The sequence below is a fragment of the Gracilinanus agilis genome, chromosome 1 (genome assembly GCF_016433145.1).
Source record: "Gracilinanus agilis isolate LMUSP501 chromosome 1, AgileGrace, whole genome shotgun sequence".
In the NCBI taxonomy this organism is placed as follows: domain Eukaryota; kingdom Metazoa; phylum Chordata; class Mammalia; order Didelphimorphia; family Didelphidae; genus Gracilinanus; species Gracilinanus agilis.
In genome coordinates, this window is record NC_058130.1 from 250,299,256 (window position 1) to 250,319,969 (window position 20,714).

At 35.9% G+C, this 20,714-nt stretch overlaps 1 protein-coding gene across 1 annotated transcript in view; it reads right to left on the bottom strand.

Annotated features, from left to right (window-relative positions):
- Window positions 1-1,034: 1,034 nt before the first annotated feature.
- The window catches only part of TDRD7 (tudor domain containing 7), a 110,637-nt gene continuing 90,957 nt past the window's right edge, over window positions 1,035-20,714 (bottom strand). Inside the window, exons 13-17 of the mRNA XM_044660864.1 lie at window positions 14,553-14,687; window positions 12,461-12,571; window positions 7,035-7,537; window positions 3,465-3,625; window positions 1,035-1,525 (exon numbers count right to left, since the gene is read on the bottom strand). Coding sequence (XP_044516799.1) covers window positions 1,305-1,525; window positions 3,465-3,625; window positions 7,035-7,537; window positions 12,461-12,571; window positions 14,553-14,687 — 1,131 coding nt within the window. The 3' untranslated portion in view covers window positions 1,035-1,304. The remainder of the gene's footprint in view (window positions 1,526-3,464; window positions 3,626-7,034; window positions 7,538-12,460; window positions 12,572-14,552; window positions 14,688-20,714) is intronic.

Below are 20,714 nucleotides of genomic sequence, written 5' to 3' on the forward strand. Positions count from 1 at the left end.
GTTGGCCCCTTAAAATCAGATTTTTCTGGTTCTTTGTCCTATTTAACTCACCAAAACTGTAAAAAATAATAGGTATTGAGAATATAAGGATAAAGAAGGATTTTAACTCTAAGGGATTCTAACTCCACCCAAATAAAACTCCCTGGCTCTGCAAGGAACCACTTCTCCTGTTTCCATAGGCTACACTGATCCTTCCTGATCTGACTAACCCAAATTTTCACTATTCTATAATAAACTAACACTATTATCCTTATAAGAAGTATATAATTCTTAATTTTGTCTCCAAGTTATAAAAATAACAAAGGCTGGGTGGCTGAGCCTCAGTAATAACCAAGTTAGGACTCTGAGCCTTAGTAGACTCAGAGTCCAAACCAAAGACCACATCTTTCTTTGGTCTTCTCAGAGATAAAACAATTTATGAAACAGCAATAGACAGTCACTAGTGTTTCCCAAGTTGGGAAAGGAAATCACTTAGCTCCTTCAGGTTTTTCCCTCCTTTTCTTCTACCTCAGTGAAGAGAGAAAGATGTTACCTGCTCCCAGCACTCTGAGAGAGTAATTGCCACTCACGGAGACTAACTGCCAACGACCTCCAAGCAACAGCCCACCCAGAGAGAGTAACTGTCACAGAAAAACCGTTAACCCTCCCACACACACTGTCAACATTTGAAACCGACACTCTGTCTCAGCTCTGTTTCAAATTCCAATTCTTTCTCAAGCCAGCCTCTCTACTTCTTATCTCTAAACTAATGTAACAAGACTTAATTTCTAATATCCTTATACATGCCACTGAAATTGGTTATCAATTTTAGAGATATTCTAGGGAAGGAAAAAAGGAATCATAGTGAAATAATAAGACTGATAAAACCTAGGTAACTTAATACATACTTAGCCCTGGCAGAAGGAACATGTGTACTGTGTGTACAGAATAATAATGTGGGTGGGACACGCAGATATATGAGAGAAAGGAGAGACAAATATTTTAAGATCATAAAACCTAGAATAAATTCAAGGTAGTCAACTTTGATGTTGATAAACAACACTTTATTTTTCCACCCCAACACTCTAAAACTATAGTAATAAACAATTAGTGCAAGTCCTTTGAAAAGTCAACTTGGTTAAACAAAACTTCTATTAAATATATTTCATAGACCATAAGCATCATATTTTTCAATCCCTTGCAGATACTCAAGAGCCATGCAGAATAGTTGAACTTTCAGTGTTTAAAGCCTGCTTCATGTTGTTTTATTATTATTATTATTGCTAAAGAATATAAATTAGTTGTCAAGGTTTCAGCAACAGTGATTAATTAATTTTTGAAAGCTCCACGAGATATTCAGACATAAAGTCATGAATCCATATATCAGTATCTGGTAGTGATGTGTCCACCAAGTATGCCACTATTTTTCGATCCCAAGGATTGGTACTTTCAACAACTGCCTGTACCAACGCCACCAAAGGTTTCTTCTCTACATGATTTCGAAACACTATTGAAGCTTCTTCTGACCACTGACTGCATCTCACTCCTAGTATAAAAATACAAAGAATATGCTGTAAGAATATACTTCTGCACTCAAATATTTTTATTTTATTCAAATTAGTCTGAAGAGTCCAAGCTAGAATTCTTTAAAGTAAAAAATAAACAGCAGGAAATTTTTTTAAAAAGCTCTTGCTATAGCTTCTTTTCCAGTCTGGATTGAGTCACTTTAATGATTTCTGAATGGACAAAAAATTCAACTTAATTCATTCAATAACATTAATTACCTACTAATGTGTCAAACACTGGAACCAGAAAAACAAAGGCGAGTCTGAACGCTCAGTGAGTTTATATTCTAAAAGATTCCTTGCAGTGTGATGGTGTGGAATAAAATAGGGAATGGATAATGGCCATATCTCTTTCCTCAGCATGATTCCAATTGAAAATTCAAAAGAGAAAGAACAGGTCCATTTATCTAATGAATAATTAAGATAGTCCTCCTAAGGAATTTTCTTAGGAAGAGTCAATATGAATAAGTGTACATGTTGTGTGCATGTGTCAAGGCTTATCTTGGGAAAGGCACCCTCTTTAAGCCTCAGCTACTTTATCTTTTAAGTGCCTTCTAGTTATGGGACTTTGGGTCCATGTATAACAGTAAATTTTTTCTAATCCTAGATATTTTTTAATTTTTAATTTAATTTTTAATTAATTTCATAATTTTTAATACAATTCATTCTAATAATAGGTAGCATGAGATTGTGAGTTGGGCTACCTGAGTTAAAGTTTCCATGCAAGTTAATGAGAATTTAGGTAAAGGCCTTAAAATTATCCAGTTCACTCTTTTTTCATTCTACAAATGAGGATACTGAGGTGACTTGCTGAAGTTCACTCAGGTTGTGGGCTACCTGTTCCTAACTACAAACTCACTGCTCTTTCTACCATACCAAAGTGCATGTCTTTCTCTCTCTCTCTCTCTCTCTCAGATGAGTTTCATTGCAGATAGGTACCTTTTCTGCAATTTGTCACCTTGCTGAGAGCATTAAGAGGTCTCTCTCTCTCCTCCCACTCCTTCCTTCCTTCCCTCTCTCTCTTCCTCCCTCCCTTTCTCCCTCTCCCCTTCCAGTCATTCTATTCTTATATTTAAAATGAACAGAATGAACTAGATAACTTCTAAAGTTCCCTTTTTATTTCTTCAATTCTATGAGCCAAGATCTCTAAAGCTCAGAATGCAAGTGCTATTTTATGAGATACAACTTTTAAAATGGATCTGAAACTTAACAAAATTCATTTTGTAAACTTGTACATCTAGTGTGATACTAAATTTATAATGTATGATGTGAGATCAGGTTTAATAAAAGTGATGGAACTTATGCAGACTATTTCTATTAGTGTCTTTTAAATGATTTATTATGCTATATCATATTTCATGCTATATACTAATATTAATATCAATATTTTTGTTTTTTTGTTTATTCATTTCTGGAAATATTCCTTCCCTGTCCAGTGAGCCATTCCTTGTCATGAAGATTAATAAAAAGGAAAAAAAACAGTATAGCAAAACTAATAGTGTATTTGTAATATTCCACATATATAGTCTTCCAGTGACTTAACTCTTCGCTGGAGACATACCTAGTCATTCTAGTTACAGATTAAAGCTCAGGTTAGCTTATTTTGTTCTTTCCATTGTTTTTCCTGATTCTCTTTATTTCACTTTCTATCCATTCAGAAGTTTTCCCACATTTGGCTGAATTCTTAATAGTCATCATTTCTTAGAGCACAATAATATAGCATTTTACTTCTAGGCACCACAATTTGCTCTTCTCCAGTTGATTTGTTTCCAGTTCTTTGCCACCACAAAAAGTGCAACTGATCTTTTGGTGTATGTGGGAACTTTGCCTTTGACCTCCTTGAGGTTTGTGTACAGCCAAGAGATTAGAGACATGGAGACAAGAGTACATCATTGCACTAGTTCCAGTTGTACAATTTACCTGCAAGCTGAGCTGTGATGGCCTGAAAGGGCAGCTTCCGGAACACGTCCACTAGAGGCTGTACTTTCCTTACGCTCACTAATTCATGTTTGCCATAGTCCAACTCATAAACAGATACCAGTCCATTGGTCAGAATTCCTTTTAAAAGTACTCTGTGCCACCTAAAAATAATGAATGGATTAAGGAAAAAAAATGAGGATAATATCTGCTTTATAGCTAAAAGCCATTTTATGATGAAAAATATAAAGTTAATGTGGTGGTTGCTTTTGCAAGCTAAGATCAAAGGACGAGATCATATCGAAGCTGCACAGTTTTGAAGGACATGGCCATTTCTTGGTTCACGGACTGTCAGTAATATAGTCTGACTCAAGATCAGAATGAGCTCTACAATAAGGCTAAGGCATTAAGACAATTTTAAAATTTCAAACTCAACGCCAAATACAAGTATTTTCAAACACATAGTAGGACAGTGAAAGAGAAAGTGAAAGAGAGTATGTGGAACTATAAATCCCTATTATTTATTGTTTGCTTTTCTTTCCAAGTCTATAATAAATCCAAAGTGTAACTCTCAAAGCTGTTCTGCATAAGACAACATAATTATGAATGTCATTAAAGTGACAACAGATCAGAGCTTGAATAAAGAAAAAAATCATTGCCAATTTTTCTCGACCAGTTTCAAACAGTAAACCTTGTTGCTTAGAACATATTTTTCCTGGCCTAGTGACATGGAAAAATGAGAGGAAAGGATTATAGAACCATATAGTGCTAGAAAGGATATGAGAGGCCACTTGGTCCAATCCGTTTGTTTATAGAGGAGGGAAACTAAGTGCCTAGCCCAAGGTTATAAAAAGCCAGTGTCTGAGGCAGGGTCTGAACCCCAGTTACATTCACTAATTCTAGAGCCAGTGCTCTAGTCCTGGTCCCAAAATTTGGAGTTGATGGAGAGTTTGGAGGTCATTGAGTCTAGCCCTTTACTGGGCTGATGAGATAGTAACTAAGGCCCATTAAGGAAAGGTTGCTTGATTTGTAAGGCAGATAGGAGTGGATATAAGGCAACTTTAAAGTAAAGTAAGTGAAGTAACCTTTTAACTACTGAGAAAAGAATACAATTTTTCAGACAAATCTTAAATGTAGCAACAAGAGAGTGAGCTGCAAATAGAGAGCTGACCTAGGAGCCAGGAGGATCTTCTATTAACTTCCACCTCTTGACATTTACTGTGTATATGATTTTGGACCTCTTAATGCTCTCAGCAAGGTAACAAATTGCAGAAAAGGTACCTATCTGCAATGAAACTCATCTGAGAGTTGCCTATGTCAGTGAAAAACACAGATCTAGTCCCAATTCCCCCTTTGAAAAGGACAATTTAATTCATATGACTATTTCTGGGCACGTGAATGGCAAAACAGAACAAACAATAATCTTCAAATAGCAAGGAGAGACGAGTTCCTTTAGCTAAAGGTAGCAAGGGATAACTATAAATGAGAAGCAAGACAACCTCTTAAGATACCACATATACTCACTAGAATGGCAAAAATCTATTTTAAAAAATGACAAAATCCAATGATAATGGAAGGTAGGGTTGTGGGGAAAGAAGTACAATACATGGTTGTGGGACTTCAGAATTTTAAACATGTTGGAGAGTAATATGGCAAAGCACTAAGAGTTTAAAAAATATTTCCACTACTAGGACTCATAAAAAAAGAAGAAAAAAGATCTATATGTACAGATAAATTTATAGCTGCTCTATTTGTAATTAAAAAAAACTGGAAACAACCTCTTGCTCTCTAATATATACATATATACATATGGATAGATGTAGATATATAGACATTTATACACCCAACAATTAGAGAATGGTTTAATAAGTGGTATAGCAATATAATAAAGATTATTGGGCTACAATAACCAATAAACATGAAATGTACAAAAAAATATGGATACAACAGCACAAAATGATAGGACCAGAACTATATATACTCTATGACCAAGAAAGAAGGAAGGTAGGAAGTAGGAAGGAAGGAAGAAAGAAAATCTGGTCAAACAAGCAGAATTTGGTGAAGCTCTAAAAGAAAACAGAGAGCAAAAATGTTTTCTTTTTTTTTTATTTGTTTGGCTTTTTCTTGTTAAACTCTAAGTTTAGTAGTAAGACACCGAGCAGACTAAAGTTACAGGCCACAGGTTCAAATGCTATTTCAACCCATGCAACCTTGGGCAAGTGACTTAACTTCTGGAGGGAGGGTTGTGTTAGGTTTCCTCTACTGTTAATGAAGGGGGTTCACACCAAATGGGTGGAAGCAGGTAAGTGGAGTTCAGTGGATACAGCCCCAGGCCTGGAGTTAGGAATTCTCTTCATGAATTCAAATCTACCTTCATATATTTACTATTAGATATGTGACCCTTGGAAAATTGCTTCATCTGTAAAATGATCTGGAGAAGGACATGGCAAACCACTCTAGTATCTTTGCCAAGAAAATCCCAAATGGGGTCAAAAATAGTCAGATACAACTGAAATGACTCAACAGCAACAGACATTTGTCTCTAAGATTCACTGTGCTTTTGTTGCTATCTATTAAGTATATAATTTAAAATATTTAATATCGAGGCAGCAGGGGAGATCAACTGGAAAATATATACACACTATATTTTAATTTCATTTTCATTTCTCAAAGATAATTGTTTAAGTAAGAGTTCTTCCCTTGCTAAGATTACAGATTCTAGAAGCTTCCTACTTCCTACTTCTGAATCAAGTGTAAAGAACACCAAATGTGTTCAAGAAGTGCCATAAAGACATAATGAAGAACCCATTTTAATTGTTAAAAAAAAAAGTATAAAAGTAGTCCAGTCAAGTAATGAGAAAAAGAGATAAAAGATGGCCAGCCCGAGTATGACAATGATATTCACAAAATATTACAAGAATCTGAGGAAGTCTTTGAGCTTTTTCAGTGCTTCCTTTATGGAGTAGTTATAGAAAGACTTATAATAGTCATCATGTGATATACATGGGTAGAGTAGATCTACAGCTATAAATTTACAAATCTAAGAGTTGTAAAAAATTTTCTCAAATTCTTGAGATAAATCTCAATAAAAAATCTAATTCTATGTTCCTATTATAAAGTGAGAACTCAAACTATTTTGTAGCCTAATCTTTAGCATAAATGGGTTTTTAGGGGGCAGCTGGGTAGCTCAGTGGATTGAGAGTCAGGCCTAGAGACCGGAGGTCCTAGGTTCAAATCTGGCCTCAAACACTTCCCAGCTGTGTGACCCTGGGCAAGTCACTTGACCCCCATTGCCCACCCTTACCACTTTTCCACCTAGGTGCTTATACACAGAAGTTAAGGGTTTTAAAAAAAATAAATGGGTTTTAACAGAATGAGGGTTACTGTATCAGGATATGAATTACACAATTTTAAAGATTAGCAAACTCTCTTAATTAGTTCCCCCCATTTTCTGTTTAAAATCTTTTTTTTTTTTGGTGAGTCCCAGTCACTCCAGTGGGGCAGAGAAACTTTGGCATCAACTTCTTTTGAGGACAGAACTTACATCTATATAAGGACTCCCCTGATACCTACTTATTTTCCACTTTTGCAGCATATACTTTGTCTTTTTCCACTGTTACAGGTCGCTCTTCAGACACACTATAATACAGAATCATTTCCTCCATCAGAACTTCCAGTTTATGTAACTCTTGCCAAGGCTGGATAACAAAATGACCAGGATGGCAGGCCACTGGCACATAGACATCCATATGTTCCCCTGGCTTCGACAAAGGAATTGGAGGGGGAAGCTCCATCATAGAAAGTTTGGTGGTATGTTCTAGTACAGACTTTGGGATGGTATCGGTGAAGTTTTTCTTGATACTCTCAAGAGTGGTTCTAGGTACAGTGACACTGTCACTTTTGTTGTTAGAAGGACTACTTTCACTGGGAGTGACACTCAAAAACACATCCTTCTGATGCTTCCATAAATCCGCATTTGTAATCTGACGATTAATGCTGCGATGAGGATCTGGGAAATTTTTAGGAGTAAATAGATAAATATGTGCGATCCCTTTGGGTTCATCCAATTTCATAACCTTTTGGAAAAGAAATAAAATGATTTAATAAAACAGAATCTACATTTGTCCTAAAAAGATAAAGTTATGTACAGACTCACCACTGTGAAAAAGGTGAATTTGTATTTCATTGTAAACTTAAGACATGATATATTTTCCTTTGTGCTTTTACACAAAAGTAAAACCAGCATTAATAACTTTAGGGGACTGATTGACTTACCACTCCTAAAAACTTGACAGCACCGTGCTATGAATTATATTTTGTTTAGTTCTATTTTTTTTTATTTCTGGGAAAACATGAATGGTGGTTCTATGAGAAAATTTCAGTGTCAATAACCTTTCCCCCTTTGTTTTATTTTTAATGTTTTAAAAAACTGCTCACAGATTTATTTATTTATTTATTAGGCTCTTGCCTTCCATTTAGAATGAATACTGTGTATTGGTTCTAAGGCAGAAGAGAAGTAATAACTAGGTAATGGGGGTTAAGTGACTTGCCCAGGGTCACACAGCTAGAAGTGTCTGGGACCAGATTTAAACCCAGGATCTACCATCTCTAGGCCTGGCTCTCAACATACTGAGCCACCCAGCTGCCCCTAGACTCACCGATTCAGAGCATCACACAGCCAATAATTGTCAGAGGCAGAACTAGAAAAGCCACCAGTGTGGCACAGTGAAAAAAACAAACCAATGGATTTGGAGTCCAATAACCTAGGTTCAAATGTCATATTTTCCACTTGCCACACCTAAGTTACCTTCAGCATTTCACTTAATACTTCTCTAGGTCTCAGCTTCCTCACCTGTAAAATCCTTTCCAGCCCTAACCCAGAATTCCACAATTCAAGTCCAGCATTGTCACCATGGTCTCTAGAACAGTATAGGGGCAGTGCCTGGCCCTGTGATTATAGTGGTATAAGAATTCCCAGATGATAAAACACCTTCTACCAAACTCAGGAGGGCACCTTTCTGCCAAGAGCACTGAGAAGGTAAGAGTCGTGGTGAGGGCTACACAGCCAATGTGGACACAAGAAAGGACTTGACCCTGGGCCTTCCTGGCTCTGAGAAGATTCCTGGTCTCTATGCACTACAACATTAGGAGAAACTCACATTTAAGTAGAAATTTCAGGCTCATAGGGACAGAATTTAAGTAATTTGCTGGATTTTGTTCCAGAATTTTTGAGACTTCAAATATGTTTACCTGTCAGTTGTCATCTTATTTGATACCAGCTACTATGGTTGTTTCAGGGAATGAATCTAGAGTCTTCTCATGGGATGACAAATAGAGGAATCAATAAAATACCGACAGAGGTAGCAGCTGCAAAGCCAAGTCCCTGCTGGAGATTTTGCTATTCTACTCTTTTCTGGTAAAAAGAACCCTCTGTTCATCCTCCTCTGTGCATTGTTGATTACTCCCTTCTAGAAAAGCAACAGAGTGGAATACAATTTCTGGTGGTCTGCAAAGAGCTAAGTTTGAATCCTACATCTGACACTAGCTGACTAGTCATTTAACCTGCACAAGAGTTTTGTCTAACCAGCCTGTCATTCTCTGATTCAGTTGCTGCACAACCACAAATGGGTTAAGGCCTGCAGTATTTTATCTCATGGGGTTGTTGGGAGGATGATGTTAGGAGGCAGTGAATGTAAAATATTTTGTAGATGTCACGTAAGTGTCTATCATGATTAATTTCTCTTCTTTTAATTTTTTAAATAACATTTGTGCTCACTATTTTACCTTTTTAGTTGATCCTCCTCTTCATTCTCCCCCTATCCGCACCATATATTGGTATCCCTCCTCAAGGCTTGGTCCTCTTTCTCTCTCTGCTCCCCTTGATGATTTGAGCTTTTCCCACTACTTTAATTATCAAGTTTATTGCATATGGCTCCCAAATCTGTAACTGACCTAAAATGGAACTCCAAACAGCTCAAGTGCCGTCTTCTCATGGAGCTGACTCTAATTTTCCCAAATGGGAATGATCTTTTCTTCCTGATTTCTCATAAGCTCTCCTATTCATTTATTTATTTATTTGTTTATTTGTTTATTTATTTATTTGATGGTTTTTCTTATATTTAAAATGTCCTCAGGTTTCAAATATATTTCTTCTTGACCCAAAGTTTTCAAGTGTCTAGGAAACCAACATATTTGAATCTGATAGTATATTCAAAATTAGATTCTCAGTCACTCCCATCAGTACAAAAAAGGGACAGAGAGACACATTCTCATCTCTCTTCTTTGGGGTCATGCTTGGTCACTTCTGCAGCCCACTCTGCTTGGGCTGAGTCTTAAGGGAAGATAGGGTTTTTTTTTTAAAATCTCTCACTGGAGATTAGAAGGGACAACACTAATATGGAGGACGGATACTGAAAAGGTACAGAGATGAGACTGGGTAAGAGATTTGTATGAGGAATATAAGTAGGACAGTAAGGTTGGACCACAGAGTATGTGAAAGTGTAAAAAATCTGGAAAAACAAGAAAAGATCAGGTTATGTTTAGCTTTAAATACCAAACAGTATAATTTATATGTGATCTTGGAAGCAAAAGAGTCACTGGCATTTTTTCAGGAGAGTGGAGGGGAAACAGTATGACATATGCTTTGGGAAAATTACTTTAGGCTTGTGGAGGATGAATTGGGAAGAGACTTAAGGAAGTTCAATTAGAACACTATGGCAATAGTCCAATTGAGAAGTATTGAGGGCTTGAAAAAGGGTAGTGGCTCTGTGTTTGTGAAAAAAATTATATGGGAAAGATATTGAAGAGAAAGAAATTACAAGATTTGGATCAGAAATGTGCGTTGAAGAGGCAGCTAGGTGGCTAAGGGGATAGAGAGGTAGGCTTAGAGATGGGAGTTCAAATCTGGCCTCAGATACTTCCTTGCACTTTTCTGCCTTGAAACTGGTACCTAATATCAATCCTAAAGATAGAAGGGGAAGAGTTAAAAAAAAAAAAAAGAATAGAAAATGTGGGTTGAATAAGAAAGAAGAATGGAGATTAAGAGCCTGGGAGTCTATAGAAGGATGGTGGTCCTTCAGCCTAACAGGGAAGTTTGGTAGACAAGATAGAATATTCAGTTTTGTTCTTAAGTATTTAAAAATGCACATATAGCATTCTAAACTTGAATTCATTTTTCTTTACTTTACACAAAGTACTAAAGATAGTAAAGCTATATATAGTATATAAAGTATATATATAGTATATAGTATATAAAGTATATACATACATATAGTATATAAAGATACTATATATATCATCAGATGTCATTATTATCACCTTTTGAATCTTTTTATTTCTCCCTCAACCTCTAAGCTCATATCTTGTACATAATGGGTATCAGTCAACAAGCATTTATGCATCATTTAGGACGTGCCAAACCCTGGGCTAAGTGCTGAGGTTTCAAACAAAGACAAAAAGTAGTCTGTCCTCCAGAAGAATACATTATGATTAAGGACACAATATATAAATAACTATGTAAAAACCTAAGCTACGGTGAAGGTAATCTGACAAGGAAAGGCACTGGTGATGAACAGCAATATTGTCCAATATATAAGTNACAAAGTACTAAAGATAGTAAAGCTATATATAGTATATAAAGTATATATATAGTATATAGTATATAAAGTATATATATACATATAGTATATAAAGATACTATATATATCATCAGATGTCATTATTATCACCTTTTGAATCTTTTTATTTCTCCCTCAACCTCTAAGCTCATATCTTGTACATAATGGGTATCAGTCAACAAGCATTTATGCATCATTTAGGACGTGCCAAACCCTGGGCTAAGTGCTGAGGTTTCAAACAAAGACAAAAAGTAGTCTGTCCTCCAGAAGAATACATTATGATTAAGGACACAATATATAAATAACTATGTAAAAACCTAAGCTACGGTGAAGGTAATCTGACAAGGAAAGGCACTGGTGATGAACAGCAATATTGTCCAATATATAAGTACAAGTTAACTTGACACTCAAATTCTAAGCTCTACAGTAATTCAGAAAAGGAAAAAAAATCCACATAGAATGTATTTTGGTAAGGGGGAAGAGGCATTCTGAAAAGAAACTGCTTCTTCATTTGACATCCTTGAAAAAAGGACATTAAGACACAAAAATAGTAGATTTCTTTTGGAGATGTTAAAAAACACAAATACAAGCAAATCAATTTAAAATCCAAATTATGGCAGTTATGTTGCATTTTAGAAGTATACATTAATTGTATCTGTACAAGTTAGCCAAATTTACTCAAATCATTTATGGCTAATAAGAGGTGGCCTGGGGCAATGGTGAGAGTTCTGGATTTAAAGCCAGTTGGGCCTGGGCTTAAATTCCATTCCAGGTACCCACCATCTATCTGACTGGCTCTGGGCAAGTTATACCCACCCATCATACAAACACCCATCCTTTATTCCCGTCAGCCACATAAGGCCTTCCTAAGCACTAAAGGAGAAAGCTAAGCACTACCTACATCCTACAGCAATGCCTTAAGGAAACTGCATTATAAGCCATAAAGCTCTACATAAGCAAGTTATTACAGAAAATAAAAGCCCAAGCATTTAGCAAAATCCTATATGTAATCATAATTTACAAAAGAGAAATGTTTCATGTTATAGGGTACTTAATTCCTTATTGCCAATGAAAATGGCAGTAAAAAGGGCATCTATTGGCCATAGCACATCAGAGAGAAAGCAAAATAAAACTACTCACAAAAACTTCAGTGTACTCAATAATAAGGAAAAAAGCTAGGGCAAGTGTTTTACAAATATTGGACAAATTTAGGACAATTTCGCAAGCAAAAAAAACCATTTAACTACAAGTTAAGACTATATATATAAAAAAATGGAGCTCATGCTGGAAAAACTCCTCACTTCAATATAAAATAAAATCTTCCAGTTACATTTACTGCTTTACCTGCTTTAAGCGATCTAAGGTGTTCAAAAAAATGCTAACCTTAATGCTGCAATCAGAGCAGTTCAAAACTGTATCTCTTAACCAAAGCACAGCATCTGGTGTCCACATGCCAATCGAAAGTGGAAGATCAGCTAAACAGCACTTAATGGCCTGAAAACAAAATATAATAAAAATATATGAATATTTTATTTTAGCTCAAACCATTTTAAAATACATGTTAGCTAGAATAATTCAGAGATGTCCAAGATACACAGCAATTAAGTACTACTTATGGAAAAACATTCCTCATTTTGGAGGACAAAACTGAGCACAATCACAAAAATTACTTTAGCATTTAATTTGTGAAAGAATAAGAGGAACTCTTAGTTATCTCTATCCTGAGACAGAATGGCATCGGGATCAGACAGCCTGGCTTCAGATGCCAGCTGTTTGGCTACTATGCTGGTGCAAGTCAAGTCAACATTCTAAGCCCCCTCTGTTTCATCATCTACAAACCAGGGAAGGGAGGCCTCCAAGGTTCCTTTCAGCTCGAATTCTTTGATATTATGAAATACTAAAATCTAACAGATAGCAGTTAAAAATTAAATTAAAAAAAACCCTCATTACTGCCTTTGCCTTTACCATCTCTTATTTGTTGTTTAGTTATGTCAGTCTGATGGATATAAATGAAGCTTCTGTGCTCACTACACAACACATATCTGCCCATGCATGCATGTATGTGCACACACATACCCCAAATCTTAATAAATACATTTTAGTTTTGAGTTATTTTTCAGTCGTGTTTCTGTTGGTTTTTTGTGGGCAAAAATACTGGAAATTTGCCATTCCTTCTGCAGCACATTTCACAGACGAGAAAAGTGGGGCCAACAAAGTTAAGTGATTTGCTGAGGGTCAACGGCTTGTTAAGTGTCTGAGGCCACATTTGAACTCGGGCAGATTTGTCTTCTTGATTCCAGGCCTGGTGCTACATCCCCTGAGCCATCTAGTGGCCACAATGTGAAATGCTGAAATCTAAATTGGGGAGGGCGGAGATCTCTTTACCACCTTTGGTTTTTACCTGATGTCTTATAATATCTCATTTCTATTTGAGCAGCTGTGACTAAACAAGTAGTATATCACTTTCTCTCTTCTTGGAGTCTTATAAAGCTTTCTGGGCAGAGCCTAGACAAAATGATGGAGGAGATAAATCTTGTTTCCAGAATTCTTGTCTTTTAGCCCCATTTATGTGCTGGATTCTCTTTTTGTACCTTCTCCTCCCATGCTTTTCCTGAGCACCAATAAAGGCCCCATATTCTTTCTGAGCTCCTCTCACCTATCAAAATACGTACTCAAACCTCCAGGCTAGTCTAAGCTCTCATTTTAGTGGCAACATGGAGAGACTCAATACACAACACTTTCATTTGTGCTTCGGTAATGCACAAGGATTGTTATTGTGGTTAGTGCACCAGGCCTCTAGTTAGGAAACCCAAATTCAGAACTAGCTGTGTGACCCTGGGCAAGTCACTTAATCTTTCTTGCCTCAGTTTCCTCATCTGTAAAATAAGCTGTAGAAGGAAATGGTAAACCTCTCTAGTATCTTTGCCAAGAAAGCCCCAAATGGGGTTGTGAAGAGTTGGGACAAGGTTGAAACAAATAAACAATAATCAGGAAAAAGAAATAATAGAGAATAATGACAATGTTTTGTTTTTAAGCATTCTAGCAATATGTATTTACAAACAATATTACTATCATATAGATCAATGCCAGGAGTTTATTTTTTTAATGAAATTCTAATTACCAATCATTTTTGTCTGCTCATTAAAGCTCAACTCCTACTATGTAACAGGTTGATTTCTAATTATCTGAACTTGGAAATGACAATATTTATATTTAATCATATATAAATATAAATAAATTATATTTCTTAAAGATACATTCAGATTACTAATAAAAATAACTCACACTAATCTTTTAATATGTCTAAATTGGTAAAATTTCATTATTTTTTTGAAAAGGAACAAAGAACTAAAATTAGACAAGTTTCAATTTAAAAATAGGATTTAGATTAATCTGAGATTGCTTTCTTAAACAGTATTTAGTCCTGATTATATTATGGCTACACTCTAAGTAGCTTGTGCTAAGTCTATGTTACCTGGGGTGGTATTGCAATCAATTCCTGTAGAAACCGAGGTGGAATTTCTCTGAGTTCTGAAACTTTTATGGATGTAACTGTGCCAGTATCTAAGAACTGAACATCAAGAGCCCGACTACTGTGAACATTTGTTATCTGGAAAGAAAAAAGCATTTATTAACTTAAAATGGACAAAACATAAAGATGTCTGAGCACTAAAATTCCAGTTTACATTTATAGGACCTTTGATCTAGAGCTGCTGGGGCCCTCAGAGACCATCCAGTCCAACTCCATCATTTTACAAGTGAGGAAACTGAGGCTTAGATAGGTTATGGGAGTTGCCTACAGTAATACAGTTATTAGTCAGAGGCAGAATTTAAGCCCAGGTCTCTGTCTACAGAGCCAGGGCTCTTTGTACTGTACCAAGCAATAAGTAACAAAAAATAACAACACTAACAAATTAAGCTGACTTGTCCTAAATTTAAAATGTGCTTATATATTTTATTTCAGTAACTTCATTTTTGGAAGATTTAATAATCATTCTTTCCTACAAAGAGCATATTTGATATAATATATTACCTACAGATTTCTCACAAGTCAGAAAAGTTTCATTTAAAACCAGTTAAGATTATAAGACACATTATCTTGGATTAGATCAACTGTTTTCTTTGTGTTAGTCATTTTACAATGAATACTTTGTGGGAAATCATGGCTAGTATACATTATGGTATAACAATAAATAATTCTAGTTTCCCTTGATAAAGAAGTGATTAGGGGCAGCTAGGTGGCTCAGTGGATTGAGAGCCAGACCTAGAGAGGGAGGTCAGTCCTAGGTTCAAATCTGGTCTCAGACACTTCCTAGCTGGGTTACCCTGGGCAAGTCCCTTAAGCCCCATTGCCTGGCCCTTACCACTCTACTGCCTTGAAACCAATATAAAGCATCGATTCTAAGATGGAAGGTAAGGGTTTTAAAAAAGAGTGATTGTTATGGTTACTGCAAAGTAAGTTTAATTTGGTTGAGAAACTTGTTACCTCAAAAGGTTTTTATATGTCACCAAGTAGGCCTTAAATATGGTATGAAATTTAGCAATGAGATCTCATTTAAAAACAGAACTTTTTATTTTTAAAAAATAAAACAGACAGCTCTGGGAAGGGGGAGGAAGGAGGGAGGGAGATAAAATAAATCATATGACTTGACAATTTAAGTGGAAATTTGTTATTAAAATAAAAAAGTTTTTAAAATAGAACTGAATACATAAATATAAGAAATGAACAGAGAAACACCATATGGAACAATATCTAAACAAAGTGGACACAAATGGGTGTCACTTCTCACTACTAAAATATAATGTTAACTGCTACTTCATTTGTCATCATCAAACTATCAAACTCTGATATCCTCTTAGCCTAATGTGAAATCACATCATGTCTTCTACGCCTTGAACCAAATCTTGGACTGTGAGCACAGCTATAGTCATCTACTTTGATGCAGGCTCAGACTTGGTCACCTGAGGTGCCAAAACGTCTAATTCTTCAATATTTTCTCTGAGGAAAGACTACTGCTGACTGTCAGGCTGTTCTGACTGTAATTTAGGTTGCTAGCTCCCAACATTAAACTAAAACCTTGGCCAGACTGCAGCCAACAATCTCCCTCCCTTCCGTGTAGGTTTTGACCAGCAGGCACACACAGGAAACATCGTACATGCTACTGGGTTGATGGGTCAATAATGACAGATACCAGAGGACAAAGGGAACTACTCACATTCCTATTTTTTCTTGGCTTATTGATTTAAAAAGATAAGATAAACACCTTAAGCATGTGGAAACCAAAACTGAAAAGAAATAGCGAGCTAATGAAGAGTTCTCCACTACCCTAGTGGGGATTGCTATCCCAAACAAACTATATTATAGATTATGAAAATAATTCCCAGTTGTGGTCTCTGAGTCACTATGGGTAGGTGAGCAAACACGGAGAAAGGAAGAATATTCTAGGGCAGGAAAATAGATAAAAGACCCCAATTTTTGCAAGGGAAAACAGATGGACTCCACCTTCAAACTACAGGTGGAAAAGTTTGGTGCTGACTCTCAGACCAAGATCGGGAATTACTTAGAAAATATCTATTTACTAATCAAGGAAGTAGTATCATGAGTTTATTAAGAATGATAATGTCAGATTGACCTCGATATTCAATATATTTTTTGAAACAATAATTAGACTGGCAATTAAGGGAAATGACAAGAGACAGTATAAGTGGATTTCAGCCATGCATCTGGTAAAATGATATCTTTTTTTTTGGAAGATAAAAGGGATGACAATAAAGTTTGGTAGATTTAGAAGTACCTGAACAACTAGCCATAAAGAATATTGGTTAATCATTGAAAGATCAATGTTAACCTGGAGAGATGTCTATAGTGATATGCTAGAACTTTGTTTTCAGTCATGCTCCAATCAAAGTTTTTACCAAAATCTAGATGAAGATATATTTGCTTATCAAACTTGAAGATGACAAAAAGCTAAGAGAGATAAGACTATACATTAAATGACAGAGAAATGTAATCTAAAAAGACCTTCATAAGTTGGAGTGAGACATTCAATTTAAGAAAACAAAAATCAGTAGAAATAAATGTAGAGACAAATGCTTAGGGTTAAAACAAACTGAACATCTAAGTATAGGACAGAGAAGACAGAACTATAAATAGTAATTCATTAAAAAAAAGATGATGGTTTTGGTGGACTGCAGGCTCCATGAGTTAACAGGGAGATATGAAAAACCATCTAATGATGTTAACCTTAAGCAGTTCTGCATTATACAGAAATAGTATTTTTTGTGCTCCAGGAACATGTTTTCCAGTATTGTAATGAAAAGAAGGAAAAAAGTTTAAAACAATTTAAAATTTGTTGCTTTTGTTTAGTCATGTTGGAATCTTCATGACCCCCTGGGTCATAGCTATCCATTAGGTTTTCTGGGCAAGGATCCTGAAGTGGTGTGTCATCTTCTCCAGTGGATCCTTTTGTTGGACAATCAGAGGTTAAATGACTTACTGAGGGTCACATAGCTATGAAGCATCTCAGGCCACTTTGCTCTTAGGTCTTCCTGACTCTAGCCCCAGCACTCTAACCACTGAGGTGAGTGACTTGCTTAAGGTCACATAGGCAGGAAGTATCTGAAACTGGATTTGAACTCAGGTCTTCCTTACTCCTTCAGCCCAGTGCTCATAACCACTGAACCATAGCTGCCTTGTGATTTTAAATTTATTTATTTCAAATTAGGAATAGATTAAAAAATTATTTCTCAGAATATCAGAGCTGAAAGATATTTCAGAGGCCATCTAGGCCAATCCATAAATGATTAAGAATTCAAATTACAACTTTCCTCACATGTTATGCAGTCTTTGCTTGGAAAGCCCAGAAGAATAACATGGAAAGCACCAGCTCCAGAAGTAGATTAATCATTTCACTTTTTGACAGCTAACTGTTAGGAAATTTTTCCTCACACCACGCTTAAATCTACCTCTTTGCAATTTCACTGTTTGCCATTTTGTCCTCTCCAGTCAAGTAAGAGAAGTCATTTTTCCATAGGACAATTCCTTGTTGATTGCTTGAAGACAGATAGCTGTCAGGTCTCTATCAAGTCTTTTCTTCTCCAGGCAAAACATCTCCAGATCTTTCAGTTGAACATCATATGGCATGACCTCAAGCCTTCATCCAGGTAGTCCTTCTTTGGGGCATTCTCCAGCTCACCAATGTCCTTCCTAAAATGTACTGTACCTTGCAGTTCATAAAGGAGTGGGGTGTGGGGAGGGCGGGGGCAAAGGCACAAGAGATATGTTGTATAACAAGGCAAAGGAAGGAGAATGTGTCTTTTCATTTGTAGAGTCATATGCTCTTCCTTGCTTCATACTGAGTTTTAGCACAAAGTTGAATTCTAAAATGCAACTTTTGATTATTTGCCAGTATATATCAGTGGGTTCACCAGGATGCACACTATCATGTTCTTTTTGAGGAAAAAGCACTGAATACAAGTTCATTAGATGACATCAAAAATACTCTGTTCACAATTACAAATACAACATTTCAAAAGGGAAAGTGACAATCTATGTTTAACCAAAGGAGTATGAAATGGATGATGTGCTATATGAAATTTAACTAAAGATTCTAACTCATCATAAGGAAAAATTTCCTAACAATAACATTTGTGTGAAAGTGACATTCCAGGGAATAAAAAGTTCTCTGTTCCCAGAAGGTCTCAAAGGTTGAATGACCACTTATGATCATTTCAGAGGAGAATGCAAGGCTGGTTTTAGAACAAGTGCCAAAATAACAACAAAGGGAGAGATGAATATAACCTTCAGGAGTCATGAAAACTATCCTGTAAGAGATGATCCTGAGCTAAGTAAAGGTAGACTTTGCATAAGGAGGCACAAGAGAGAGGGTAAAGGCATTTCAGGCTGGGAGAACAGTAAAATAAAGTTTGAGTTAGTAATAAACAAATTATCTTGAAGGAACATTGAAAAGAACAATTTTGGAGCAGGGATTTTATTTTGGGGAGAAAATAAGGATGGAGCAATAGGATGATCATTCTGGGGATGGTCATGAATACCAAACTGAACATTTTACATATATACAAAAAAGTAGAATTAAGCATGAAAAGATGGAGAAATTAGTGCTTTCTTGAAGACTAATTTTGTAATGTTTCGTGGGATGAATGGATTAGAGGTGGAAGAATCTGGAGGACAAACTAAGAGGCTTTAATAATAATCCAGACAATAGGTAACAAATGTCTGGACTTAGCTGGTAGCAGTAGAAAAGGATAGACCCCAGAAGCATTTAAAAGCTGAAGTGACTGAAATTAATGACTAATTATGAAGGAAAAAGAAGAAAAAAAACTAAAGTTCTAAACTTAAAAAATTGAGAAAATGGTGGCTAGTGTCTTTGAAAGAAATAAAGAGACATTGAGAAAGGGAATCAAGTTTAGGGGAGGGAAGAGAGAGAATCTGACATGCTTAAAAGAGATATTCCAGAAGTAAGTGGGCCTGGAATTTGGGATCAGAAGACAGGGTTAAAGATAGAGTCATCTGCATAAAAGTTATGGTTCAAGAGATAAGACAAGATTAGTTCAAATAAGGGAAAGAATATAGATATAAAAGAGCATATTCTCAGTTTTTAGCTCTCCAGACTGAAAAAGTTCTGTTTTTAAAAAAAATCTAAAGTTCTTATATCCATAGACACAGTTCAAGGGTACTCTTTTAACATGTTACATAAGGAAGGTAGCATAGAATAATGGATAAAGAGCTGGCCTCGGAATTGGGAAACACCCAGGAACAAGTTGTGCCTCTAATATACTCCAGCTAGTGTGTGAGTAAGTAGTGTGGCAAGTTCACTTAACTTCTCGATGCCCAAGGTGATGATGCCTTAAGACTTTGGGTTGTGGAAATAAAAGTTCTCTAAACTAAAAAAATCACAGGTCTGGATGAAAAAAAAAAAATGAGGACAACAATCATTACTATTGCCAAAAATAAAAATATTTAAATTTCTTTAATTACAATAAACTCAAACATTCTGGACATTATGGCACAGTAAAACCTGCTGTGATACAATAAGGTCATTCAGATTATTGTTCATAATGTATGCAATCTTTCTCAAGTTAAAAATCCAGTTTTTTGAACTTATATTAACACTAAACTTCCAAGGTGATTCAAAATGGGGCATTCTTGGATAAATTGGGAATGACTTCCATTTATTAAGCTATTTAAAATTTTTTATATAGCTTACTTAGGAATCACTGAGAATCTATATAGCTGAATCACTAATGATTGGCTGTGATATATTTATAAAACTGCTAACCTGACTGTATGGCTACAAGTTTCTGGAAATTTACATTTGAGCATTACATTAGAGGGTAATGGAAATGGTAGGTGCAGGTAGTTTGCATCACACAAAGCAAATTAGTCAATAAAGATGAGATAAGACTACAATGGTCTGTTCAGGTGAGGAGAGGGAGGTGTAACAGTTGGATCTTCAATTGGTATCTGCATGTTATCAAGAAAACAAGGTATGTTCCCGGCATACTCAGAGCCCTTATTGGGGGACATAGACAAATGCTGAACAAAACAAGCAAAGAAAATTTGGGATCTGTAATAATGAGGTCATATCCCACACTAGTGAGACCACAGCTCCACTGG